Source organism: Phanerochaete carnosa (assembly GCF_000300595.1).
Source record: "Phanerochaete carnosa HHB-10118-sp unplaced genomic scaffold PHACAscaffold_6, whole genome shotgun sequence".
Lineage (NCBI taxonomy): Eukaryota > Fungi > Basidiomycota > Agaricomycetes > Polyporales > Phanerochaetaceae > Phanerochaete > Phanerochaete carnosa.
In genome coordinates, this window is record NW_006767633.1 from 3,109,570 (window position 1) to 3,134,629 (window position 25,060).

The window sequence follows — 25,060 nt, forward strand, 5'->3', positions numbered from 1 at the left end:
CGCCGCGCGTATGCTTCCTAGTACACCGGAAATCTTTATCAGGAATTTAAGTCTGTAAACGGAAACAGTCAGTCAAGGACGTTATGCATCTGCACTGCACATCTGGCAGTGCCCTTGCCATTGGACATTAGGTGATCGGAACTCGCATTGATGATGCGCCTCATACAACAAGTGGTCGCCGGGTACGTCACGATGAAGACTCACACTGCCGCCGGTGCAGTCGTAATCCGGTTTTCACGAACTCTTCTTGAGTTGCTAATGACGTTTCAAAGTTTGTCGGAACCGAGGACGCGGAACTCCATGCGTATCTCCGTCCGCCGCACCCTCGACAAACGCCGAAATGGCAGCGAAGCCTGACACCGGTGTATTCGCGACGCACAGACGCCGCCGTGAACCGTGATTCGTCTGTCAGCGTCTCCCATAGTGCGCAACCGGACGCGGCGGTCCCTTGCTCACGGGGAGGGGGGGCTCTAGTGTGCTCGTCTCGTTGCGCCACACCGCCTTTCCTTCGCAAGGCGTCCGACTTTCTATACGGGCGGGTGAGCGGCCCCGAGAGTCGTGCGTAGCGCGTAAGTTGCTCGCCGTGGAGTTCGCAAGCCGTTGAGCCACGAGCGCGACGCGCCCCCGATATCTTGACGAAGAGACAATCAGCTCTGACTCAAGAACAACCCAGCATTATACATACCGTCGGAAGAACATCTCGACGGAGCGGCACGCTGCTGCAATGAAAGCACCACAGGTACAGCAGTCCGACGCTGCCTTGCGAGGGGAAACAACGCGCCGCAGATGCTCTGATTGATCTCTGATAGAGCCGCTGTAAAGATGTCGTCCCGACATTTGTAGCACCTCCGATGAACCTCGGGATATGGACGCGCGAGGCTGTACCAACCTGTCGTCTCAAGTCAGGAAAACGCAGGTCACATCATGCAAGGCGTGCACGGCAGCGGGACGCGCGGTTGACAGAGGGAATAGAGCGGTGTAGCGCCACGCCCGCCACAGTCCGGCGTGCATGCAAAGAGCGACGCGAAGGACGTAAAACCTGTCAGAGGTGATAAGTATGTCAAGAAATGAATGACGCGGCCCCATGATGATGCTCATCTTTTGCCGTGTGGCCCGTGTCTGCCCCACTAGACATCCAAAGTATCAGAGGAAGGAACGCCAACGCGGACGAAGGCATCGCGGAAGGTACAGAGGGTAAATTTATTTCCATTGTTCATAAGCACCGTAACGGAAACAGGAAGGGGGTAAGGAGTAGTTGGTATATATTGTGTAAGGTACCAGACAACAGCATGGGTGCAAAATTAAGTATTAAGACAAGGAGGAAGGCCGGGTAATAACCATCGAACAGAGAAAGTTATAAAGGAACATAAAGATGGCGAACACGAAAAGCCGACGAAGAGAGGATGATATCGACAAAAATGACGGACAGAGAAATCCAGGATATGCGTAAGCGCCAGGGAAGGAGGCGACAGTTGCAGGACTGGCGGAACACCGACGGCGTGGGCGCAAGAGACGCCTCTCGGATAGTGGGCGTACAGTATTCGGAGGAGCGGTGCGTAACAGAGTTCCGCATTACACAGGGAATATAATCGTTAGATAGTGCATGTGTGCTGAAACCCTCCGCTCGCATCGGTTACGGCGGAGCATCGACGAAAGGCACATCTGGGCGCCGCCTATAGAAGACCGCATTCCCGAAGATGTAGCTGGAGCAATATGTCCTGAATCGCGCTCAGCACGACTGTTGGGATCAAACGTACGTGCGATGAGCGACAAGTATGTAACACGGGACAAGTGACATACATTTGATCTGGTTGGTGTCTGTTGCACATGTGTAGTGTGCATAGATCTGTTTCGTTGCTGCGCTCTGATTGAGCGAGACGAAACGGTTCAGGAGGTATGCACAAGCCGCATCGTAGCTGTCTCCGCCGGTGTAGTCCGGGAAGTAGTCGCCGAGTGGTGATTTTGGCAGCTTCTCAGCGAACAGGTCGATCTTGTTCAGGAACAGAATCTGCGCGAAGCATGAGTCAGAATGATACTACCGATGCGTGACGACGCGCGCAAGCTTACAATGGAAGTTTTGACGAACCACCGCGAGTTACATATTGAGTCGAAAAGTGTCAATGCTTCTTGCATACGGTTCTAGGAGAATAATCAGCGGACCACAGGTGTGAAGATCATAGCGCTACTTACGACGCTCTCATCCTCGTAAAGCATCTGATCGTACTCGCTCAAACTGACCAGGAACACCAACGCGGTGACGTTCTCAAAACAGTGGATCCACTTCTTACGCTCTGACCGTTGGCCACCAACGTCAAAGAGCTTGTATGTTAGCTCGCCAACCTTGAACGTTGTCTCGGTGATGCCAGTTGTCTTTACTCGCGAGCGGAGGATGTCCTGGTCCGTTGGCATGTAGTCTGACGCGGCCATGCGGTCGATCATGTTGAAGTAGTACACAGCGGAGTCGTTAAGTTGGAACTCTCTTGACCTGCTGACGGCTTCCCGCACGCCAGAATCCTGCCAGAGCCCACGGATAGCATCGGCGACATCGGCTGGCAGAACGTCGACGTCAAGATTTCCGTGTAGACCGAGAATGATCGACCGGCGAGCATCATTCTGGGGATTCAACTGAATGTCCAGTTGGGGCATAGCGTCAAGAATGGCACTGTAGAACAGGTCAGACAAGTCCGACAAGCGTATCGACTAAACCAAAGCGGGAATAAGTAGACGCACCGCATGGATTGGATGGTGTTGGAGTAGATGATCTCCCTGTATTGATCACGCTCCGCGTCATTGTACCCACCATTGTGGATGAGCTTCATCTGCTTGAGGACGGTTGACTGCGTTTTGAGCTCGAGCTCAGTCCACATTCGCTTTAGGAAAGGGTTTGTCGACGCACCTTGCCCGACTCTCCAGCACCGAGCAGCAACATCTTAATCTCATTCTTTGCCATGGCGCGATCCCTCTTCAGCTGATTCTCGATCTCGTCGTTGCCTAAGTGCGCGGAATGAGCGATAACTCGGGAACCGAGAGGAACACAACATACGAGCTTTGGCCTCCTCGTCGACACCTGTAGACTGCACACAACCCATGGCGAAATGACAAATAAAGCTGAAGGGAAAGATTAAGTTCTGATAGATCTAACAAAGCGAGCAACGAACAAACGAGCGAGAGGGGGTCGGTGAGTACTGAGACGGTGAGGAAAGGAGGAGGTGGGAGGGATAACGACAATAAGCGCCCATCCAAATTGTTGATCAGAGCGCCAAACAGAAGCAAACAATTTTTCCACTTTAAGTAATTCGCCCGGCCATAGCAAGCGCTCTGCATCCGTCGGTCGCTTCTGCCCGAGCCGTTCGTGACAGGTCCATGACATAGCACGGTTTGGTACACCGCTAGCAAGGCTTTCTGTTATCTCTTTACGTCAATGTTATTCATTATTCCTCGAATTATGAACGTCAGGCGACGCCGCACGAACAGTGCGCCGTGCGCCTCCGCCGGCGTATCTCAAAACGCTTTAGAACATTTTTTCCCATACATTGTTCCACATTCTCGAGCTTGCTACATCCGAGATATCGGCCCGAGCTTGCTCTGTTACCATTGATACCGTGTCTTTTGCGAAGCCTCCAAACTTAGGCCTGGACAATCCTCAATTTTGAGGCGCGAGCCACCACTTACCGCCGTGCATATTATCGTGGTAAATGAATCCGTGGTAAAGAGGTGCAGCAGCTCGCAATATGCCATAACATTGTGAGCTCAATCGACCGGTGTGTCACCCAGTTCGGGCTTGCCGGGGTCGCAACGGCAGTCAACATTGCCATTCCAGCCGGAACGTACAGAATGGCAACGGCCAGGAAACCATCCACCTGGATGTTCGATAACATCCTGCCCAGTTCCCGTCGCTGAGATCACAGAAGCGCATCTATATTGAAGGTAATGTAATTATATGCGTCAACAGCCATACTTGTCACTTTGCCGGAGTGGTTAACGGGATCGCCTGCTATTCGTAGCTGTTAGCGGTTGTGCTTTGCACGCGAGTGTTCGAATCGCTCAGGTGACGATTTTTTTTCGCCCTTGGACAAACCACCCGCTTCGTCCCGGGATTGTGCGAACGCTGAACAGGCCCGTCGGATGCTATTTAGACCTTGCCCTCATACACTCGCCACGATGGCAGCCGCTGCGGAAATTAAGAAAGCATTTCTGTCCGCTCCTAAGTACGCCGTTGTCGGTGCGTCCAAGGACCAGTCCAAGTTCGGCACCAAGGTTAGAATGTATCTTACATCAGGTTGTCGAGATGAGTGCTCAAGTGAGTATATCGATTACAGGTGCTCAAGTGGTATTTGGCGCGCGACAAGGATGCGACCCCTATACATCCGGTATAGCTGTAACGCCTTGGACCCTGCCCTGTGTGCTCACGACTGTTGCGGCCGTGCAGAAAGAGGACGAGCTCGAAGGGATCACCGCTCTGCGCGCGCTGACGGATCTTCCGGATCCCACGAAGACGTCCGTGAGCATCATCACCCCTGCCAAGGTGCGCCGAGACGCTGTCACACCATGAGTCGTAATCTTTCTGACACCATCTGTGCAGGTCACCCTCGGAGTTCTCGAGCAGGCGAAGGCTCTTTCGATCCCTGCCCTCTGGCTGCAACCTGGTGCTGAGGATGAGGCCGTGGTGAAATACATCAAAGAAAATTTGGCGGACAGAGTCATCTATGGAGGACCTTGCATCCTCGTCGAGGGTGATTCTATAATCCGCAGCCTCTCCTAACTCCGACGTACAAATGATTGATACATCGATGAAATCTTGAATAATTGGACGGAAAGTTGGATGCGAGATGTTCGCTGGTAATCAACTCTCCCTTCCTTCTCCATTATCGCTGGAATGCCTGCGCTAGCTTCGTATTGACCACGCATTACTTACAACGCGCAAGAGTTATGAGGCACCCTGCTCAAAGCAAATCTGCTAGCCCAGACTTACTTCGTCTACTAAGAAAATGCCGAGAGTGTGACTGTTACTGGTCACCGGTCACATCCGACCCTCTTGCGGCGGTGAACGGGTTTAAGTTCAACATAGTCTTCCGACCAGGACAACGGTTATTTGTTTTATTTCCAGCTAGGCTTAGATCTCCTATCAGGTATAGCTTGGAAGAAATGGCCCTGTCGAGAGTCATTGCGACTGTGAATTTCGTCGACGATGTCGAAGACCAAGACATCATTACACATCGGGGAACATTTTCCTCAGCGGCTCACGACACTCGCTCCGTATCCCGACCACGTTGCCTTCTCCATGTAATTTCGGCCGCCGTGTTGAACAGATTGAGCCCCTCACCGCCGCATGCATGCTCCTGATCTGCGCCTGGCTTCCCCGTAACTAAACCTGCCGCAGGATGCCATCTTGACATTTTGAGATACCAGGGAACCTTGCTCGAGTTGCACCACCGTGCGAGCGTCGTCCTTCCGGATATCGCATAATGTTCCTATTGGCCGCGGTAAGTGGAAACGGTAGACATGAATGCTTCAATGGTTGATCATTAGATTCCTGCGTCTCATGAACCCCTTCTGTATTGAGTGCGCTGGTCGTACTTGTGACGTGTCCGACTCGATCCGACTCGGAAGTCGTAGTGGCGCTAGAGGATTTTCTGCCTACTGGAGATACCAAAGTCCAAGGAAGCCCCCATCTCTGACTGCAGCATCCCGTGGCCCCTAATCATGTGCTGATGACACTCGCCTTTATGTGCGGTTTTACATTCCGTTGAATTCAGCTTGGCTGATGGTGTGCATCGTTCTAGTCCTATTCCATATTCTCGCCGCCCAATGAACGAATGTCTCGCGCCTGTCTTTCCACTATAGGCCCGCGATACGCAAGCGTCCTATTACATCCATACGGCAGGCTTCCAGGTGATCTCGCATGGTCGAATTTCGGACAAGCCCTCGATCGCTGCTTCGCGGTTCTATGACGGTTCAAGCAAGCCCGCAATGTGGAAGTAGGCGACTCGTTCTGTAGCCAGCGAGTAGCATGAGTGCTCTCCGCTTGTATTTGTTGCTAACCCTGGTTCTTCCGCTAGAGCTTTTGTTATCAGCTCTCTGCGTAGCCCGAACCTGCCAGATTCTGCAGGAGATATGGAACTTCTGCGAGATATGCCCGCAGTGCATGGCGTTCTTCAGCCCTCCTTCACGCTCTTAGCATCAGGGATGGCCTGTCCTTCGCTCGCTACCCCGGATATTGCCGAAGACACGGACAGGATGATATATAGACTGGCGACGAGCCATGAGACATAAGGCTGCTCACAGCCTGGAGACTACCACTGCTCATTAAGCGTACGTCTTAGCCGCGAAAGATGTTTGACATATATAAACGCCTAATGTCTCGTTCTAGCCCGCACGCATGGCATATCCCGCACCTGAAAGCTACTCAGCCATACACTCATTCGAGGATGGTGTGGACACAAGCCCATCAACGACGAACTGCGTTACGCCAACTCTCCCCCAGGAGCTAATTGACCTCATCCTTGACAACATCTCATCTCCCCAGAATTTGGCCGAGTGGCGTACTGTCGCAGCTTGTACGGTAGTCTGTCGCGCTTGGCTTCCTCGCAGCTCCATGTTACTGTTTAACAGAGTACGCATCTCCTCTCGTCGTTTCCTGAAGTTCCTCGCATTCGCCAAGACGTCTCCAAGGCTCTCGTTCTACTTGCGCGGCATCGATAACCTCAACACCTGGAACATCGGCACGGAGCCGGTGCAGTGGCTACAGGAACTGTTCGACGTCTTCCCACATCTTACCTTCATTGGCCTCAGGTACGGCTGGGCCGTACCGACAGACAAGGCGCCGGCGCTGCCATTACGACGGTATCGTGTAGAGACACTCCAGCTCGACACGATGATTGATCGCCAGCTGCCCTGGGTGCTTGCTCACTTCGAGCACGTGCGCACCTTCGAGCTCATTCAATGCGTCTGCCATATGCCGTACAAGAGCCTGCACCATCCGTCGTGTGTGCAGATCGAGTCGCTCAAGTTCAAGCGGTCGCTTGCGGGGAACCTGCGGATGCTGGCGCCGCTCGTCGACCCGAATGCGCTCCGATCGGTCCAGATTGATGGGCGCCTCGACGGCTATGCGGAGATGGCTGAGGCCCTAGATGATTTCCTTCGCATCGCGGGCTCGAAAATCGAGTATCTTTCCGTCCTCATGGGCTGGAGTGGCGGTAGACGTGAGTTTGGGCGTTTGGCCCCATGCATACCGGCTGACAGAAGTATCGCAGCGTCTGCGACCAGTTTGTCGTCCCTCTCCACATGCACCGAACTGCGCTGCCTGAAGTTATGGTTGGCCGAAGCTGTAAGTGTACTGACTGTGTGTGGATGTCGTCCAATAACTGATTGCTTCCCGGGGGCAGTGGCAATTCGACTTCCTCTGCCACAACATCCTGCCGTTCATCGCGTCTTCCATTCGCAAGATCTCTATTTGTTTCTGGCTTGATTGGTTCGAGCAGTTTTTCGCCTCAGGCCCAGCGTGGCGCAACCTCGAGCGGGGCCTTGATCGCTGCCTTCCGACGTTGGATGAGCTGGTGTTTGATGAGATTTGCGAGGCTGAGCTGGTGGACAGGTGGCACAATCAGATTTCCGCAGAGCTATCCCCACAGTTTCGCAGGCTGATACGGGTGATCCCCCAGCACTCGTAGTGTGCAGACAACGAAGATAGCAAGGATCATCTCGGAAAAATTCTGGATGAGCTTCTTGTTGAACAGGATCACAGTAGTTGCGAGCTTCTTACTCGGTAGCTAGACAACACGGACCCTGCAAACAATGACACGTCGATGAGGGATTGCCCGGTTGTGACTAAGTAGCGCGATCTGTCTAGTATATAGCAGCCCGTGAGTCGCCTGGTGCGGCTTTACTCTTGCTCGGTTACCAACAGAGAACATCGCGGGCGTGGCCGAAGGCAAGACTAAGTCTCAGATCTCACCGGTGGAGCTGGGGGTCGATTTTGCGGCGTATGGCAAAGCGAAGACTTCTAGAGGCAGCTAGAGAGATTACGAAGCCTATGAACCGCTTCAACCGCAAGGAGTCGTCCCCGAGTGACTTCCAGAGCGGCGGTCGCGACAGACGTGCAAAGGGATAGAGACAGACGACGACTGAGGTGACGGTCCGCCTGCCGACTTCTTGCACGCAAATCCTCTCTTTCGTCCTTCACACAATTCCGCTTCCGTGTTATCGTCAACCAGTACTGGAAATTCTACAATGTTCAAGTTCGCCACCTATAGACTGCGAAGGAAGCTAGTAAGCTCGCTTTCGGTGGGCAAGTTGCATGTGGCGTCATGCCTGTGTCGTGCGAGAAATTTCCACGCATTCCTTGTGTTTTCACCTGCCTGAGGTCAGCGCGAAGCACTTTAGGGCAGATGGCTTAGCGCACATGGCATGTGACTGTGACGTTGTAATGCATCTTCATTGGTGTGCCTTCGAGAGTCGCATGCTTGCGAGGTTTTGCGATGCCCTTGTATATTCATCTCCAGAGCTGGATATTATCGTAGGGGTGGCCTATCGATATGCAGGGAAGAGGCCTCGAGGAAAGCATGCAGAAAACGCATGTTGGAACGCGGTAGAACAAGCGAGAACTTTATCGAATTAGGCCTTGTCACACCCAAATTTCGGGCGCGTAAAAAGGCTGGCGAGGCGCGTAAAGCTGCTGCAGCCTGCTTTACGACTTTCCTCTCCCCACCACCTTCCCTCACGACCTGACACGTTCTGATACGCTCTAAGCATCATGGCCGTTGTCGGTATCGATTTTGGTACTCTGCATTCTAAGGTAACCCGTTACGCTCATCGGACAAGTCAGATACTGAAGAAGATGTGCAACTCCTTCAGATTGGTGTCGCAAGGCACCGTGGCATAGACATTATCACGAACGAGGTCTCGAATCGTGCTACACCGTATGTGTTAAATCATTTTGAGACCACATATGTGGTCACTGAAAGCATGGTCTCTCCAGATCCCTCGTTTCTTTCGGTTCCAAGCAGCGCTCTATCGGTGAGGCTGCGAAGACTTTAGAAACCTCTAACTTCCGTAACACTGTCGGATCTCTGAAACGGCTCATCGGAAGAACAATCTCTGACCCCGAGATTGAGGAGGTCGAGCGGAAATTCACCCATGTAAACCTTGTTGATGTCGGCGGGACTGTCGGTGCACAGGTACGCACTCTGCTTTACTTTTTCACAGTTTAATTATTAATGCCAAAAATAGCTTCAATACGTCGGCGAACAGCACACATTCTCTGCTACCCAGCTTACCGCCGCGTACTTCGGCAAGCTTCGCGATATTGCCTCCAATGAGCTCAAGGCGAGTGTGAGCGACGTCGTCATTACCGTTCCTGGCTGGTACACCGACTCGCAGAGGCGAGCCGTACTTGATGCGGCTTCCATTGCCAACCTCAACGTTCTTCGCTTGATCAACGACCACACCGCTGTTGCCCTTGGCTGGGGTATCACAAAATCTGACCTCCCAGACCCCGAAAACCCGCGCCACATTGTTTTCGTCGATGTCGGACACTCGCAGATGTCGGTCTCTGTTGTCGCCTTTGCCAAGGGTCAGCTTACAGTCAAGGCTGCTGCTTACGAGAGGCATGTAGGCGGTCGCGATATTGACTACGCTCTTGTGCGGCACTTTGCTGAAGAGTTCAAGACCAAGTATAAGATTGACGTCCTCTCCAACCCGAAAGCGACCTTCCGTCTCGCGGCAGGGTGCGACAAGATCAAGAAGGTACTTTCTGCGAACGCGGAGGCGCCCCTCAATGTCGAGTCGATCATGAACGATGTTGACGTTTCGAGCCGCCTCACTCGCGAGGAATACGAGCGGCTCATTGACAGTGTGCTCGAGCGTGTAACTGCTCCTGTCGAGCAGGCTCTCGCGGATTCTGGTCTGATCCTAGACCAAATTGACGCGATCGAGCTCATCGGCGGCTGTACTCGTATCCCTGCTGTCCGCAACAAGATCCAGGCGGTCTTCCAAGGCAGGCCACTCTCAACCACCCTCAACCAGGACGAGGCTGCCGCTCGTGGTGCAACCCTCTCGTGCGCAATGCTCTCTCCCACCTTCCGCGTCCGCGATTTCGTCATTCACGACATCACGCCGTACTCTATCAAAGTCAAGTGGGACAAACAGCCCAGCGAACCCGATGAGGATACTGAGCTTGTCGTGTTCCCGAAGGGCAACAGCATCCCGTCGACTAAAGCGCTGACGTTCTATCGCAACGGAGCGTTCGACCTGCAGGCTGAGTACTTGGAGCCCGATAAGCTGCCTGGCGGTATCAACCCGTGGGTCGCACGCTTCACGTGCAAGGAGGTGCCGGCGAACCCGAACGGCGACCTCACCATCGTGAAGGTCAAGACGCGCCTGAACCTGCATGGTGTTACCTCCTTCGAGTCCGCGTACACTGAGGAGCTCGAGGAGAAGGATGAGATGGTTGTCGATGGCGCGGAGGAGCCGCCGAAGAAGAAGAAGGTGCTGAAGAAGAGCCCGGTGCCGTTCGTCTGGCACTCCACGAGCCTGGACTCGACGGTCCTTGAGCAGTACAGGCAGCAGGAGGCGGAGATGTGGGCGGCGGACAAGCTGATCGCGGACACCGAAGACAGGAAGAACGCGCTTGAGGAGTACATCTACGACATGCGCGGCAAGGTGGACGACCGCTACGCTTTGTACGTGCAGGCCGAGGAGAAGGAGAAGCTGTTGGCGGCGCTCTCGAAGGCCGAGGAGTGGCTGTACTCGGAGGAGGGCGAGGATGCGACGAAGTCCGTGTACGTCGAGAAGCTGGACGCTCTCAAGGTGGCCGGCGATCCGATCACGTTCCGCTACAAGGAGGCGGAGGAACGGTCAAAGGTGGTGAGCCAGCTACGCGAGACCATCAACCAGTACATGTCGCAGGCGCAGTCCACGGACGAGAAGTACTCGCACATCGAGGAGAAGGACAAGCAGGCCGTCGTCGAGAAGTGTGCGACAATCCAGCAGTGGCTCGAGGACCAAATCGCTCGGCAGTCTGAGCGGCCGAAGAATGTTGAGCCGGTCCTCAAGTCGGCAGACGTCCTCAAGAAGCGCGACGACATCATCTACTTTGCGACGCCGATCCTCACCCGTCCCAAACCCAAGCCTCCAAAGACCGATCAGCCTGCGAGCGGCCAGCAGACCCCTAAGCCTGAAGGTCAGGGCCAGCCCCAGCCCGAAAACCAGCAACAGCCGACGCAGGACAACGACCAGGACAACGGTCCCCCAGAGATGGACATCGACTAATCATCCGTTGGTATGAATGGTTCGCCTTTGCTCATTGTAATTGCACGCCTTTACTATCTACGATAGAAAATAATGTGTCAAGTAGACGGGAACGCATCGAATGCGATGTATCATACGATTGAATGGAATGTTAAGTAGAGGTTGTTGTACCATTGTGGACGACTTGATGGAGCTCGAGTGTGACGTAGGCCCGTCCGTTTAGGCGAAGTAGTTTGATCCTTTACTCGTTTACTGTCCTTTTCAGGTGGTGGCCTCCAGCTTGACCAACGATGCGATGTCTTACTTCTCTAATCAGAACGAAGGCCTCCACGACTATTAGCAGATTGATAGTATGGTCAGTCAATTTATAAAGGCCCTTAGCTAAATTTGTCTACTCGAATAATATGCGCCACGCTCTACATTGTCGGCTGGTGCTGTCGTCTGTAGCACATCATCTCACAGTCAAGGGGATTCTACCATCAGCGAAAAAAGGAAATCCTTCCAAGGCCTGCCAACGTTTAGAAGGTGTTACCTGGCAGGCAAGCACTTGCAAGATCAGGGCAGGAGAAGTCGGCCCAGAACATGATTTCCAGACCATGGCAGATTATGACAGACTGGCGCAAGCTTGTAAATACGATAGCGGTCAGGTATAAGTATGCATATACGTATGATTCTGGCCAAGCATGGGTGCTATAATAAACCAGCTAGCCTCGATCTCTCGCCCAGCTAATAATGGATCTTGGCAGCATTCTTCCTGTCACATTGCCTTCCACTGCCGACTCTTGGCTAGAGACTGAAGGTCCCTCTTTTCCACTTAATGAGTCAAAAAAACTTGCAAGTGTTCAACAGAGTTGTGATCAGGACCTCAGGAGAAAGAAGGCAAAGCATACACACCTTCCTTGGTGGACTGCTTGCATGTTCCCTCTAAAGTGTGCTCCAGAACATTCCTCTACGTAGAGGTCAGCACAATTCAGACAACTATGCTACTTCTTAGGATAGTATACAAGAGATTGACAAAGGTTTGAAATATAATTATGGGGATTTACAATGCCGGAATGCAATATACTTAACTGACGCTTTCTGGCTTGTCACTTCCCCAGATAATTGCCCTCTCTCGACTAAATCCATGCTCCCTAATGAGCTGTATTGGGTAACAACTACATCCTGTGCTATTTCAAGTCATATTATGACCGTCTGAGTGGCGGGGAATGCACATGGACTTCTGGGAGAATATGTAACACCTCCACTCAAATTTCCAGAGCATGATTTCCTCCATGTAAAATACCTGAAAGGCTCTCTAAAATTTTCTTGGGCAGGTTAGACTCCAAGGATAGTTGCCAAAGAGCCTGATAGGTTGTGGTACAGATCTTACATCTAAACCCGCATTATGTATGCAAAAGTTGCTCTAGAAACTGGCTGTATTGCACAATTTTTGCTAATCAATATATTACAAATTTCCATGGATATACAAGCCAAGACCTTGTAGAATGTACACAAATAAAAGCTTAGGCGTAGCTTGGAGACTCATGCTGCAATAGTGGCTAGATCTCGAGCGGCGTGGGTGTTCATTTACTTTTGACGTCCAGTGTATACAGTGATGGCAGTGCTCTGCGCCTGGCGCTCGTTGCAATATTGGCTCGCTTTACGAGCTCACAGTTCGGAAAGGTCGACTGTGTCACAGAAACATATGGCATTGCTAGGCACAGACATGAACATCATTTGTCGAGAGCTCGAGACGTAGCCGTTGAGGAAATACGGCGAAAGAGGTCGCAGTGCCCCTACGTTAGGGTTAGATGCGTGTCATGCCGCCGCAGCGCAAAGCGCCTTTCAAAGTTATACACTTGTACATCGACCATACACTCGTTTCCTGCCGTCATTCAGGCAAGTAAGTATGAGCAAGTGTGCTTGGTGTTGAGTCTGCGCTACAGTTGACTAAACGAGAAGCGTACAGATGTCCGCTTACCCCCCTGAATGGACGTTCTCGCTCGAAACGCAGGCTGCGATCGACACCGCGGTGAAGCTGCGTCAGCTGGAGGTGCAGGAGCTGCAGCGGCGAATTCGCCTACTCTGGTCGAGGAGGAACCTGCTTTCACTCACCGGGCGCCTTCCTCCTGAGGTCCTCGGAGATATCTTCCTTGCCCTCGTCGAGGACTGGGTCCGCTACCATTACGGAAACGGAGGTCACGCCAAATCGGTCGAGAAGTCGTGGGAATGGCTTCAAATAACCCGTGTCTGTCATCATTGGAGAGGAGTTGCCCTGCACACACCTCATCTATGGAAGTACATCCCTATCAACGGCTGGAACTCTGCAGCGATGAGACGCACTTGGTTATCCTTCGATTACTCTGGCAACGTTCCTTTAACTATACTGTGGAACCGCTGGCGGGATACCAGCCCAAGCAAGAAGCTCAGTCGAGGCCTGGTACAGAACATGTATCGGACCCAAAGCCTGGCCGCGTGCCTGGATACCCAGTTCTTCCGCCATGCCGAGGCTTACGGCACCTTGGATGCACCATTGCTGGAATGCTTTTCCGGCGAAGTCGACACTTTCTGGAGCGAAGCGGCGGTCGATTTCAAAGTGGTTCGTACAGCGTTATGGCCTCGCCTTCGGATGTTGGAGGGGGATGGAGTGCCATACGCCTTTGTTGAGGCTGCGGTGCGGCCTACTCTAACCATCCTAAAGGTACGAAACGCGACCGAGCTTTCCTCAGTAGAGACGTGGGTCGAGCTTCTCCGGGAACTGCCTCTCCTCGAACACCTGGAACTTCGAGATGTACTTTCCGAATCGCGGCTCTCGCAGGCTGCGCTATCCGCGAAGCCAGTCGTCCTACGATCCCTCAAAATTCTCTCACTCGTAGAGAGCGAAGCTGACGCTGCTCATGCTCGTCTAATCAACCATCTCGCCATCCCTGGAGACGCGAGGATACGTTTCTCTGAGGATCACTCCTGTTCACTAGAGACCGCGCAATATGTATTCGAGTCCCTGGGCTCTAAAACTCGTGGACAGCTTATTCACCCTATGTTGACGCAGCCCGCCACGCATACCATCGACCTCAGGCTTCGTACATATGCTGAAGTCTCCATCGACATCTACACCGAACCCGACGTATTTATCTGTCAGAGCCTGTCAGAGCCCTGGAAGGTCTCAGATGGTGTATCACCGGCCACCACTGTCGCTCTAAGGGGCTGGAACGTGGTCATCCCTGCGCTGTGTACACACTACCCGCTCGCCGAGCTTCGAGTTCTCCGTCTAACCTCCAAGGATCCGATGCATGGAGCGATCGATTGGACTGCTCTGTCCCAGCTCCCTAGCATCCGGGAAATGGAGATTGAGGATAGTCACTGGTCGGCAGTCGCTGAGCTCTCGGATTGCCTCGGAGCCCCGCACTCCTTCCCGGCCCTCGAAACTCTCGTCTTTAATGGCATCCGATGGTACAGAACTCATGGTCTATCGTTTGGGACTATCCAGGCACACAAGGACGCGATTTTCCCCTTGCTCGTGGCTGCGCTGGCCAAGCGACGGACGCAGGGCAGTCCTCTTAAGAGACTTGCGATCCTCTCTGCGAGGAACCTGAGTGACCCTTGGGCAGGTTACCGGGAAGCTTTGGAAGAGCTAGAGCAGCAGGTTGAGGAGTTGGTGGTGCACCCTCATAATTTGGACGATTCTGATGGCGCTACTTCCTCCGAAATTGAGTCAGACGAGTCCGCAGACCTGTAGCTATCTACTTTAGTAGAGTATTAGTTCATAATCCTGAAAAAGCTTATTGTACATACCTTTTCAGTACACTTTACGTCTGAGTCGTCCAAATATGTCGGAGCAAATAACTGCAGCCTCTGATGACGACATTTCACGCGGCCGCCACAAAGTCTTCTGTTTCCGCATCCAGGCGGCTCGCTTTTGATTTCTTCAACTCTGACCTCTTCTCGGTGCTCCGAGATGGTTTCCTGGCTGCCGTCTCTCTCACCAAAGTCAATTCCCCTTCACTTACCTTCGGCGCTAACCGTGCGGCACGTTTTGTATGGCGTGCTCATAGGTTTTTCTCTTTCAGTCACGTCTACGTCGCTCGCGCTCTACTTCCAGCAGAGGAAGCGTGAGAGGCTGCAAGACCAGTTCGAGCCGAGACCCATTGAGATACGAATTGATGAAGTGGTCGATGGTGTCGCTGGGCTAATAGGTTAGGTGTACGTGCTGCTGGAACGTGGGTTTGACTGACTCGCTGCTGAAGGCAACACTCCGCTGGTCCGGATCAAATCGTTAAGCGATGCGTTAGGAGTGGAGATTCTCGGTAAGGCGGAGGTGAGATTTGTGTTCAACGTGTGCTTAATTTTGAGGCCAGCTGATCATACCTGATGTCAGTATATGAATCCAGGGGGTAGTGTCAAGGATCGGGTCGCATTGAGAAGTACGATCCTTTGTGTACGATTTTGCTTGCCTGTACTGACTTTTCATGATCTGAAAGTCATTGAGGACGCAGAGCGGCAGGGCTTACTTTATCCACACACTGCTTCTCGCATCTTTGAAGGCACTGTTGGCTCTACCGGCATCTCCATCGCCACCATTGCGAAAGCGAGGTGGGATATAGTAATAGAACAAGAGGCTAATTCTCACACTTACTGATGTGCTACACAGAGGCTATGACGCGAGTATGTGTTTCCTCCACACTAGTCCTGCCACTTCTCAAATTCTCGTCCAGCGATCATCATGCCGGACGATGTCGCGGACGAAAAAGTGAAGGCCTTACAGGCTTTGGGCGCAGATGTTGAACGCGTCCGGCCGGCAAGCATCGTTGACAAGAAGCAGTTTGTGGTAGGTCCTGAAGGAATCTCTCGTTCTTCTGCCCCCACAAACTATGATGCCTGTAGAATCTCGCTCGCGAAAGGGCTGCTCATTTTGGCCAGGACTCCATATCATCGCACTCTGCCATCCTTCAGGAGTCGTCGTCCGTAGTAGTGACTACGACCGCCGGCGATATTATCGCACCAGATCATGGTGTGATGACTGTACAAGACCAGGATGAGCTGAGGAGCAAGCCCCGCGGCTTCTTCGCCGACCAGTTCGAGGTACGTCTTGTGAGAGTCGCGGGGTATCATACATAACATAACTTCCATGTAGAATAGTAGCAATTATGCCGCCCATTTCGACGGCACGGGCCCGGAGATCTGGAGACAGACAAACGGCCGAGTCGATGCGTTCATCTCCGGGGCGGGTATGTGAGAAGCGTGTGACGTGGGCGGACATGTGCTGATAGAAATACTACAGGAACTGGTGGAACTATCTCTGGCATCGGACAGTACCTCAAGTCTATGAACGAAGACGTCGTGGTCGTGCTCTCAGACCCGGAGGGGAGCGGCCTGTACAACAAGGTTTGTTCACTTTGAGTGGGATTATCAAATGTATCTGAGCATGTAACAGGTCAAGTACGGAGTTATGTTTGACCAGAAAGAAGCCGAAGGCACCAAGAGGAGGCACCAGGTCGATACCGTGGTTGAGGGCATGTAAGTATTGCTGGGCTCTTCCGTTACGCTTTACTGTACTCATGCGCCATACAGAGGCATCAATCGTCTTACGAAGAACATGGACTACGGTCTGTCCATCATCAGCGATGCTTTCCGGTACGTGCGGCTGCAATGCTGCTCTCAAGACCCAGTTTGACACATCTCTTCCCAGGATAACCGACGCAGAAGCAGTCGCCATGTCGAGGTACATCGTACAGCACGATGGCCTTTTCCTGGGCTCTAGTAGCGCATGCAACCTCGTTGCGTGCATCAAGCTGGTGAAAAAGATGGGCTGGAAAGAAGGGCAGCGGATCGTGACCATCTTGTATGTGCCGATATCCACCACTATTATTCCAACATTGATTCCGGTTTGCGTAGGTGCGACTCCGGAAATAGGCATTACTCGAAGGTGCGTTTGGTCTTGCCGTCCGTCTACTGTCTCTGACTAGTGACTCATCTGGTTATCTTTTTACACCTATTTAGTTCTGGTACGTGGACCTTTCAATACTACCACCTGCATTCGTTGACGCACACCGCAGGAACGATGACTATCTCCATCGGACGGACATCCCCATCGACTCCAAAATCATCGACGATCTTCTCACTGCTCCAGGAGCCTCGACGTAGCCTATACAGCTCCCTAAAGAGATAGTACAACTATATTCAAAGCACAGCGGATAAGGTACAGACGATAATGCGATGGATGGTATATAGATACAGGAATGCGTGTGGAGAGAATGAGGAAGACATGCATAAAGACAGTGAGTGCACGGTGTAATGAGAGAGTTGGGTAGCGCAGCGTCAGCCCGGTCGCCCCAGCGCGCTGGACGTGCCCGGCAATATCGACGAAAATGAGGCGGAAGGCGTGAGGCCCGGCGGTGCCGGCGTGAACGCGGCCTTGGGTGACTTGAGCTGCGACTCTTTGCTCAGAGACGCGCTGATCGAGGGGGTGGCGGAGACGCGGTTCCTGCTTCACAATCAGCAATTTGATCAGAGAGGTGGGGAGGCTGGGGACGTACTCCTGAGATTGAGACGCGTTGACGACGGCGTTCGGATCTGCGTTGCCGACCCGGAGGAAGCCGGCCTGCACCAGGAAGTCCCAGACCCTGCTCGTCTTGTTGACGTCGATCTTGACCAGGTCGCGCGCCTCGCGACGGCGCAGCTTGCCGCCGCGACGCGCGTACTCGCGCACCAGGGTCTCCTTGATGACGAGGTAGGGCTTCGGGAGGATGCGGAGCTGCGAACAGAGCGTCTGTTCCTCAGGCGTAAGCAGGTGTAGCGACGGGCTGTTCGCCAGGTTGAGGGGTGCGGCTGGAGAACGCATGGATTTAGCAAAGCATGACACCAGACGACTCGAGCTGGACATACGGATTTTGCGACCTGAGGCGGTGCTGGGCCCACTCGCGGAAGCTGGGGCCGTTCGCACACCATCGGGACCTTCAGATCCTCTCGTCGAGTCGGGACCTGCAGATTGACGGGCGCTGCCGGTCCTAAGGTTGAGGCGCTCGACGGGGTAATAGTCCCTTGTGACGTTCGTTCTCGCTTGTGCCTGTCGTTCTACATGAGTATCGTGTCTAGGTCTGTTGATACGATATAACCTTACCCGCTTGATGACGTCATTCTCATATTTCTCGATGTCGGCAGCGTTGGTCAAGCCCATCCGGCGGTAGTGCTGCAGTTCCGCTATACGTTTCCGGAGCATCGCTTCCCCTAAGCCAAGTAGTTAGTAGGGGGATGAGGGTGATAGCAAATCGATGCATACAGATGGTGTCTGCTACGAAAGCTTCGTAGTCTTCTGCAGTCTGTAACCGAGCAAATGGACGCAGACGATGTGCGATGTCCTTCTCCTCCTTCGGGCGCTTCTTTTCGTTTGCCTGCATCTGCTGTGGTGTGAGGAAGACTGGACCCGGCTTCGCGAGCAGGCAAGCATACCTGCTTATAGTGCAAGAGCCCACGCTCGAAAATCAGGGCTTTGGCCTCCTGCCGCTTTTCGACCCGTTGTCTATACATCTCTAGAAGCGTCAGCTTGAACGCGAGCGACTCCTTCGTCTCAATCGGCGGTGGCTGCGTAGGCTCTTCTGCATCCTCATCGACATTCTCGTCTTTATTCTCATCGCCCTTGTCATTCTTTGGCGGACTCTCCGCTTTTGGCGGTTGGCTGGGAAAGTGGAACCCATTGACGACGCCGTTGGACAAGCCATTCGGCAAGCGCTTCCCCGGTGTTGACTCGTGCATCTTGGCCTCCTCGAGCATGCGGGCGCGGCCTTTGACGTCCAGGTCGTTCTCGTCCTCTGGGATCTCGCCGCCGCCCCACTCGAGACAGATACCAAACTCGAGGTCCTTGACAAAGTCTTCCGCTTCGTTCTCTACTTCGTGCTCAAACTCAAGGCGACCGGGTAGGAAGCCAGCGATTTCGTGCACGCCTGGTGCGGATGTGGGCGCCATCTTTGGCGCTGGCGGCGGATTGGTGTTCATCGAGGCTATTCGCCTGCGTTTGCGTTCGTGGAACTCTTCCGGTTCGACAGTAAAATGTGCATCCATTCGCTTGGGAGCAGTTAGCGGAGATGCGTCGCTTGGACATCGGCACGAAACTTACTGGCAGGGGCCAATTCGGTGACTCGATGTACACCGACTTGTAATGTTGCTCAACCTCTTCTTTGGTCCGAGTACCGACATGTTCCGCAATAGCCTGCCAATTGCCTAGACCCTGGAGAGATATGCCTTCAAGTAGCAGGAGTTCCCTGGAGGCATATCAGTACTAAAGTAACGTTCGATAGCTAATCAACATACTCATCAGCACCCCAATCTTCAGTAAAGATGGGATACGAATGCAATTCCTTTTGAAAAGCTTCAATTATTGCTTTGTCTGCCGACAAGTGAGTGTCACATACGACGACGCGGTAAGCATGGGTCCTCTTGTGCGGCCCAAACTCCTTGCCTGCACAAAAGCAGGATGGACAGATATCTGTCCCATTATTTACATCCTCGCAAGCTTGATCCGCACATATTATTCGAATAGAATGCGTGAGGTCGCACTGGCATGCGTCGCAGTTTATCTGGAGGCCGGGCTCGTTTACAGCTGCAGAATGTATTACGTAAGCACACCGTGGGAATATGAGAGCATGAGGGGAGGGAGACACTCCTTTTCCCGCTCTACCAAAGGCGACAAACACTCACTTTGAATTTCCTCAGGTTGATGCTGCCGCTTCCGGTGTGTCACGGTCATCTCGAATCAAGGATACGACCGACGTATTTCTTCTCAGGAGTGGGATCGTGAAAAAGTTCGTCGTTGAAGCAGGCCGACCTTGCACCTATAGATGTGGTTAAAAGCCGGCCACAGAATGCTCCACAGGTATTCTGAGTCACAATAGGGCCTTCCCAGGGTGAGAACCTCTGTCTTTCAATGGTCCAAGCCTCCTGATGCCGGGGAATGGGATGAACAAGTGATGTTCGAGTACTACTGCTCTGAAAGGGGGCGCAATCTGGTACAGAGGCGCGAGCAGGAGGCGATTTGGGTGGTTATGTCTGAATTCAGCGGGTCGGTGAAGGTGTGTGGTCGCCGTAGAGGCCGGTAGGGGCCTTGTCGTCGTCGGGAACGGCGTTGAGCGGCGCTGCGCGATCCGAAGTGTCACTGTCACGATCGTGATGGGCGTCTATACAACAAAGGCAACTGTGTGAGAGTGACCGTCACAGCCCGCGCTGGGCCGCCGCGACCGCCATCCGCAACTGACCGCCACACCCTCCGGCCTTGCTCGACCTTCCCCTTCTACTCTTAGTTTGTTATTTTGCTATCGTTCTGGAAGATACAACCCTCCGCTGCCGGGCCTCTATCTTACGAAAGCCATCATGAACGGAACGCGTTCACCCTCGCCTTCTGCTGGTCGGACCCTCGACATCGAACTGTCTGGTCAAGAAGTCATTGCAGTTGATTTGGATAACCTGGACGCTAATCCAGATGACTTGCTGGAAGTGCTACGTGAATCACAGTCGAAGGTCTGGGTTTGGACGAAGTTGGCTACAGAGTACTGGCGGAAAGGAAATCTGGACGCCGCAGAGAAGCTCGCGCGTGGTGCTGACGACTGTACGTCTTGATGTTACGCACTCGTAGTCCTTTTATATACGTATCTTTGTCCAGGGTTCCAGGCAAACGGGCAGAGGGGTTCTTTGCCGCCAGTATACTCATTACTTGCTAATATTCAACTCGCGCGCGCGCGCAAAGCACCAAAGCTTGTGCTACAAGATTCCCGTAAGTCAGCAAGACATTTGCAATGTATTACAAATGTTGAACAGTATGCAGGCCAAGATGATATGCGCCAGGAGCATGCTCAAGCCCACTATCATCGGGAAGCAACGCAATATATGAACTTGGGGGAGAAGGCGATTGCTCAAGCTGCAATTGAAGGGGCAGGTAGCGAGAAAGATACTAGCATACTCACGTTCCTCACGCGAGGTATGCCAGCACGAAACTACAATGCGCACTATCCTGACGACTCGTCATAGGCATAATCCAGCTGAGCACTCGGAACATGGACGACGCATTACGGACTTTTGACGGTGTCCTTGTCACCAAGTCAACTAACCTTGTCGCGCTGTTAGGCAAAGTTAGCATCTAGTCCAATGATTGAACCTGACCAAAAACTCATGCGTATGATAGGCGAGGATTCTCTACGCCAAGCGGCAATTCCCTCAAGCTCTGAGAATATTTCAGGATGTCCTACGCTATAATCCAAACTGCGTACCTGATCCACGAATAGGTATTGGGCTGTGCTTTTGGGCAATGGACCAGAAGGCGAGGGCGAAAGCGGCGTGGGAACGGAGTGTGGAAGTGGTACGTTGAAATCGATATTCGCCGTAAACATTGTCGCGTAACCGTTGGATAGAATCCATCCCAGTGGCCAGCTCAGCTCTTGCTCGGATTGGAAGCCATAAACTCAAGTAAGAACGAGAACCAGTCAGAGGAAGAGCGCCGACAAGAATTTTTGTTTGGTACAAGACTTATTGAGAAGGCTTTCAATGCAAACCAGAAGAACTCTGCCGCCAGTAATGCACTCTGCGAGCTCTTCCTTCGCAAAGGACAGCATAAACGAGTAATGACGGCTCGCTCTACTTCATTGAGTGCCCTGCTAAGTTGACCCATATAGGCACTCAAGCTCGCCGAGCGGACTATCCAGTTCGCTGATACCCTTACTGTCCTAACAGACGGCTACATCCGTGCAGGCAGAGTGCTTCAGCAAGAAGGCTCTCATTCCGAAGCGCAAAAACATTTCACTGTCGCCAACAAAGGCCAGCCGACTAATGTCCTGGCTGCAATTGGCTTGGCACAGACGCAGCTGAAGAATGGCATGTATCTGTCTCGTACTCGAAGCGTTCGTTCGCTGACCTTTTGATAGAGGAGGCCTTTGCCGCGATCCACACTCTTGACTTTCTGCTCCAAGCGCAAAACAACAGCGGGCGCTCTGCTGAGGCAGCCGCCATGCTCGCTTCGCTTCGTGCGCATCCGAGACCTGGCGTCTCGAATTCTGATCAGGCGAAGGATAAGCAGCGGGCGCGTGAGCTATTCGACCAGGTATGCAAGATGCTGAACCTGCCGGAGCAGGCGCATACCATCCTCAACGGCCATGCCCCTGCTCTGACGCGATCGCAACGGCAAGTCGCCGAAGACGTTCAGCTTCATGCGGAGATTGCGAAGCTGTTCTATCAAGAGGACGTTGGTCGTGTCGAGCGTGCGTGTCAGGAGGCCGTTCGACTCAGCGAGGCGACGGGTCACCCCGACCCAAGGCTCATCAACGACCTGGCTGCACTGCGACATTTGTCGGGGCGTCTTGATGAGGCGAGGAGCATGTACGAGCGTGCGCTTACCGACGCATCGAGCCAAGGTACTCGCGAGAGCGATAGTATGGCGACGTCGATATTGTACAATCTCGCTCGAGTGTACGAGGACCAAGGCGAGGAGATAACGGCAAAAGATGCATATGAGAAGCTGCTCTCTCGGCATCCAGAGTATGTTGACGGTGCGTCTGGATATTGTTTCGCGCGAGTTGTGTCGCTAAGCTGCCTTCAGCCAAGATTCGGCTCGCGCAGATGCTAGTCGACCTCAATAGGCACAATGACGCGCATGAACTCCTCAAGCAGTCGCTCGCATCGCAGAACAGCAATCTCAACCTGCGCGCATTCTACACGCATTTCCTAATCCAGTCTGGTCTGCCGAAGCCCGCGAAGGACTTTGTATTCTCGACACTGAAGGACCACGATAAGCACGACATCTACTCGTTGTGTGCAGCTGGCTGGATTCAGTACCATCAGGCACGGGAGAGTCGCGACGCAACTCCAAAGGGCATCGAGGAGCGCAAACAGGGTTTTCGGCGTTCGGCCGAGTTTTATGAGAAGGCATTGCACCTCGACCCCATGTGTGCCTTCGCGGCGCAGGGACTGGCGATTGTCACCGCCGAGGATGCCCTCGGCACGCTGGGTGGTAGCCTCGGGCCCGTCGGGCCTGACGAAGCCAGTAAGCGCGTGAAGAATGCGCGCGAAGCGCTGGATGTGTTCGCGAAGGTGCGGGAGTCGTTAGACGACGGGAGCGTGTACTCGAACATGGGACACTGCTACTACGCGAGCGACGAGTATGATCGTGCTATTGAAAGTGTAAGCGGCTTCATCCTGCCTTCATTCGCGATACTGACGTTCAGAAGTATGAGACCGCGTCGAGGAAGTTCTACAACAACCACAACGTCAGCGTGCTGCTGTGTCTATGCCGATCGTGGTACGCCAAAGCGAACAAAGACCAATCATTCGCCGCAATGACGACAGCACTGCGGTACGCCCAGCAGGCGTTACACCTGCACCCGCACGACAAGGCGATCACGTATAACATCGCCATGATTGAACAAAAAGCAGCAGAGATGCTACTGTCTGTACCGCCGGCGAAGCGGTCGCTGATGGAGCTACGGCGAGCGATTGAGCAAGCACAACATGCACAGAAGTGAGTGGCAACCAGCGCATAAAATGTGGTCCCTGGCTGATGTTGGCGGCAGGCTTTTTCAGTCGTTGGCAGCAGACAAGTCAAATCAGTTGCCATACAGCACGGATATTGCGGATCAACGCCGCAAATACGGCGAAAGCGTGCTGCGTCGGTGCGACGATCACCTTGCGACCCAACGGCTGTATGAGAGTGAGACGCAGGCGAAGCTTGAGGAAGCGCGGCGGAAGAGGCAGGAGGACAAGGACAAGCAGGACCAGATTGAGGTAGGTTCCATCCCCGCAACCTGTTGCTGCGGTGACCGATATGCCTGCAGCTGGAGCGCCTGGAGAAAATTCGCCAGGACTCGGAAAAGCTGACTGAGGAGCGCAAGCGTGCACGTGAGGAGGCCCTAAGGTGGACATTAGAACATCGAGACAGCGACGACGAGAAAGAGCCCCAGAAGAAGGTAAAGAAGGCGCGCCGGACGCGTACCGAAGGAGGCGGCGGGCTCAGCGACGGTGAGGCTGAGCCGCGGAAGAAGCGCCGTGGGAAGTTGCGCAAGGATGGTGACGGTGCAGACGACGATGGCGCGTTGTTCAGCGGGGACGAGGACGGCGACAGCCGCCCGGCGCGGAAGCGGACGAAGAAGCGGGTCGTGCGTGACGACGATGACGAGGAGGCAACTGGGGCGGCGCCGCGTAAAAAGCAGATGTGAGTCCTTCACCGGGGCCGCCAATTAATGTGAATACTGATAGGTCACTTCGCAGCAAAACGAAGGAGTATATCTCTGATTCGGATGAGGAGATGGCTTGACCATCTCTTTCGAATCCGTTTGCTTTCATCTTGCTCGGATCCGCTTTGTCGCTATGGGATCCTCTCAAATTGCTGTACCTATCATCGAAGCTCGCCGTTGTAATGCTATCTCACCACCCTTGCATCCCTCCACGCATGCCCGCACGGCTGAGGCCTGAAGGCCGAAGATTACAGGCCTCCTCTCGACCAGCCAAACAGCCTTGCAAGTAGCCCTAAGCAATTTTCGATTGCCTCCGCAAACGCCGCCTCAAGGAAGGTGGGGAAATCATAGGTTCGCCCCCATCCAAAACTCTACGAGTGGCTAGCACTATGACGGGCACCTGCGCCCCTCTGAGCATGTCGTACAACCTGCTCGTCAGAAATCCTTCCAGGTCTACATAACGCCGACATCGTTCAGGAAGGCGCGCTTGCGACTGAATGATGCCTTTCCGGGTTAGATACTGGCGGATTTGTGCATGCGAGTCTAGCAAAACTATTTTCCAGTGATGGTAACTTGATCTCGAACGAACTCGAACGACCTCGGAGACCTGAGGGCACTGCTACTTG

At 53.4% G+C, this 25,060-nt stretch overlaps 8 protein-coding genes and 1 non-coding gene across 9 annotated transcripts; 7 read left to right on the forward strand and 2 right to left on the reverse strand.

The window, feature by feature from the left end:
• Positions 1 to 1,190: 1,190 nt before the first annotated feature.
• PHACADRAFT_258931 (uncharacterized protein) lies at positions 1,191 to 3,204 on the reverse strand. Its single transcript, XM_007397429.1, has 8 exons — positions 3,159 to 3,204; positions 3,044 to 3,108; positions 2,897 to 2,991; positions 2,731 to 2,837; positions 2,191 to 2,662; positions 2,068 to 2,139; positions 1,801 to 2,008; positions 1,191 to 1,738 (listed from the first exon to the last, which is right to left on the reverse strand). The coding sequence occupies exons 2-8, from the start codon at positions 3,087 to 3,089 to the stop codon at positions 1,674 to 1,676; spliced, it is 1,065 nt and encodes a 354-aa protein (XP_007397491.1). The 5' UTR covers positions 3,090 to 3,108; positions 3,159 to 3,204; the 3' UTR covers positions 1,191 to 1,673.
• A 756-nt stretch (positions 3,205 to 3,960) lies between these two features.
• Positions 3,961 to 4,054, forward strand: PHACADRAFT_t94. Its single transcript has one exon. It is a non-coding gene; the product is annotated as a tRNA-Ser (tRNA).
• A 91-nt stretch (positions 4,055 to 4,145) lies between these two features.
• Positions 4,146 to 4,867, forward strand: PHACADRAFT_258933 (uncharacterized protein). The gene is made up of 4 exons (XM_007397430.1): positions 4,146 to 4,257; positions 4,320 to 4,370; positions 4,430 to 4,525; positions 4,583 to 4,867. The coding sequence occupies exons 1-4, from the start codon at positions 4,162 to 4,164 to the stop codon at positions 4,760 to 4,762; spliced, it is 423 nt and encodes a 140-aa protein (XP_007397492.1). The 5' UTR covers positions 4,146 to 4,161; the 3' UTR covers positions 4,763 to 4,867.
• Positions 4,868 to 6,730: 1,863 nt separating this feature from the next.
• Positions 6,731 to 7,691, forward strand: PHACADRAFT_258935 (uncharacterized protein). The gene is made up of 3 exons (XM_007397431.1): positions 6,731 to 7,202; positions 7,254 to 7,327; positions 7,386 to 7,691. The coding sequence occupies exons 1-3, from the start codon at positions 6,875 to 6,877 to the stop codon at positions 7,668 to 7,670; spliced, it is 687 nt and encodes a 228-aa protein (XP_007397493.1). The 5' UTR covers positions 6,731 to 6,874; the 3' UTR covers positions 7,671 to 7,691.
• A 1,010-nt stretch (positions 7,692 to 8,701) lies between these two features.
• On the forward strand, positions 8,702 to 11,557 carry PHACADRAFT_258936 (uncharacterized protein). The gene is made up of 5 exons (XM_007397432.1): positions 8,702 to 8,794; positions 8,854 to 8,918; positions 8,978 to 9,176; positions 9,229 to 11,278; positions 11,335 to 11,557. The coding sequence occupies exons 1-4, from the start codon at positions 8,753 to 8,755 to the stop codon at positions 11,266 to 11,268; spliced, it is 2,346 nt and encodes a 781-aa protein (XP_007397494.1). The 5' UTR covers positions 8,702 to 8,752; the 3' UTR covers positions 11,269 to 11,278; positions 11,335 to 11,557.
• Positions 11,558 to 13,867: 2,310 nt separating this feature from the next.
• PHACADRAFT_258938 (uncharacterized protein) lies at positions 13,868 to 15,130 on the forward strand. The gene has a single exon (XM_007397433.1). It carries the CDS (start codon positions 14,267 to 14,269, stop codon positions 14,963 to 14,965), a length of 699 nt encoding a protein of 232 aa, XP_007397495.1. The 5' UTR covers positions 13,868 to 14,266; the 3' UTR covers positions 14,966 to 15,130.
• Positions 15,131 to 15,139: 9 nt separating this feature from the next.
• PHACADRAFT_147089 (uncharacterized protein) lies at positions 15,140 to 17,717 on the forward strand. The gene is made up of 14 exons (XM_007397434.1): positions 15,140 to 15,422; positions 15,474 to 15,544; positions 15,605 to 15,650; positions 15,708 to 15,819; positions 15,878 to 15,891; positions 15,942 to 16,054; positions 16,111 to 16,308; positions 16,361 to 16,454; positions 16,508 to 16,611; positions 16,661 to 16,743; positions 16,798 to 16,860; positions 16,916 to 17,068; positions 17,122 to 17,169; positions 17,283 to 17,717. Exons 1-14 carry the CDS (start codon positions 15,185 to 15,187, stop codon positions 17,368 to 17,370), a joined length of 1,425 nt encoding a protein of 474 aa, XP_007397496.1. The 5' UTR covers positions 15,140 to 15,184; the 3' UTR covers positions 17,371 to 17,717.
• On the reverse strand, positions 17,545 to 19,969 carry PHACADRAFT_163214 (uncharacterized protein; the record flags this gene model as incomplete). The annotated part of the gene is made up of 10 exons (XM_007397435.1): positions 17,545 to 17,710; positions 17,763 to 18,054; positions 18,112 to 18,292; positions 18,359 to 18,453; positions 18,506 to 18,623; positions 18,676 to 19,287; positions 19,340 to 19,484; positions 19,534 to 19,580; positions 19,635 to 19,822; positions 19,915 to 19,969. The coding sequence occupies 10 exons, from the start codon at positions 19,967 to 19,969 to the stop codon at positions 17,545 to 17,547; spliced, it is 1,899 nt and encodes a 632-aa protein (XP_007397497.1).
• Positions 19,970 to 20,186: 217 nt separating this feature from the next.
• PHACADRAFT_258943 (uncharacterized protein) lies at positions 20,187 to 24,639 on the forward strand. The gene is made up of 13 exons (XM_007397436.1): positions 20,187 to 20,824; positions 20,879 to 20,989; positions 21,041 to 21,193; positions 21,244 to 21,344; positions 21,398 to 21,571; positions 21,624 to 21,830; positions 21,885 to 22,083; positions 22,134 to 22,754; positions 22,805 to 23,385; positions 23,433 to 23,722; positions 23,775 to 23,985; positions 24,036 to 24,412; positions 24,469 to 24,639. The coding sequence occupies exons 1-13, from the start codon at positions 20,590 to 20,592 to the stop codon at positions 24,512 to 24,514; spliced, it is 3,306 nt and encodes a 1,101-aa protein (XP_007397498.1). The 5' UTR covers positions 20,187 to 20,589; the 3' UTR covers positions 24,515 to 24,639.
• Positions 24,640 to 25,060: the final 421 nt, after the last annotated feature.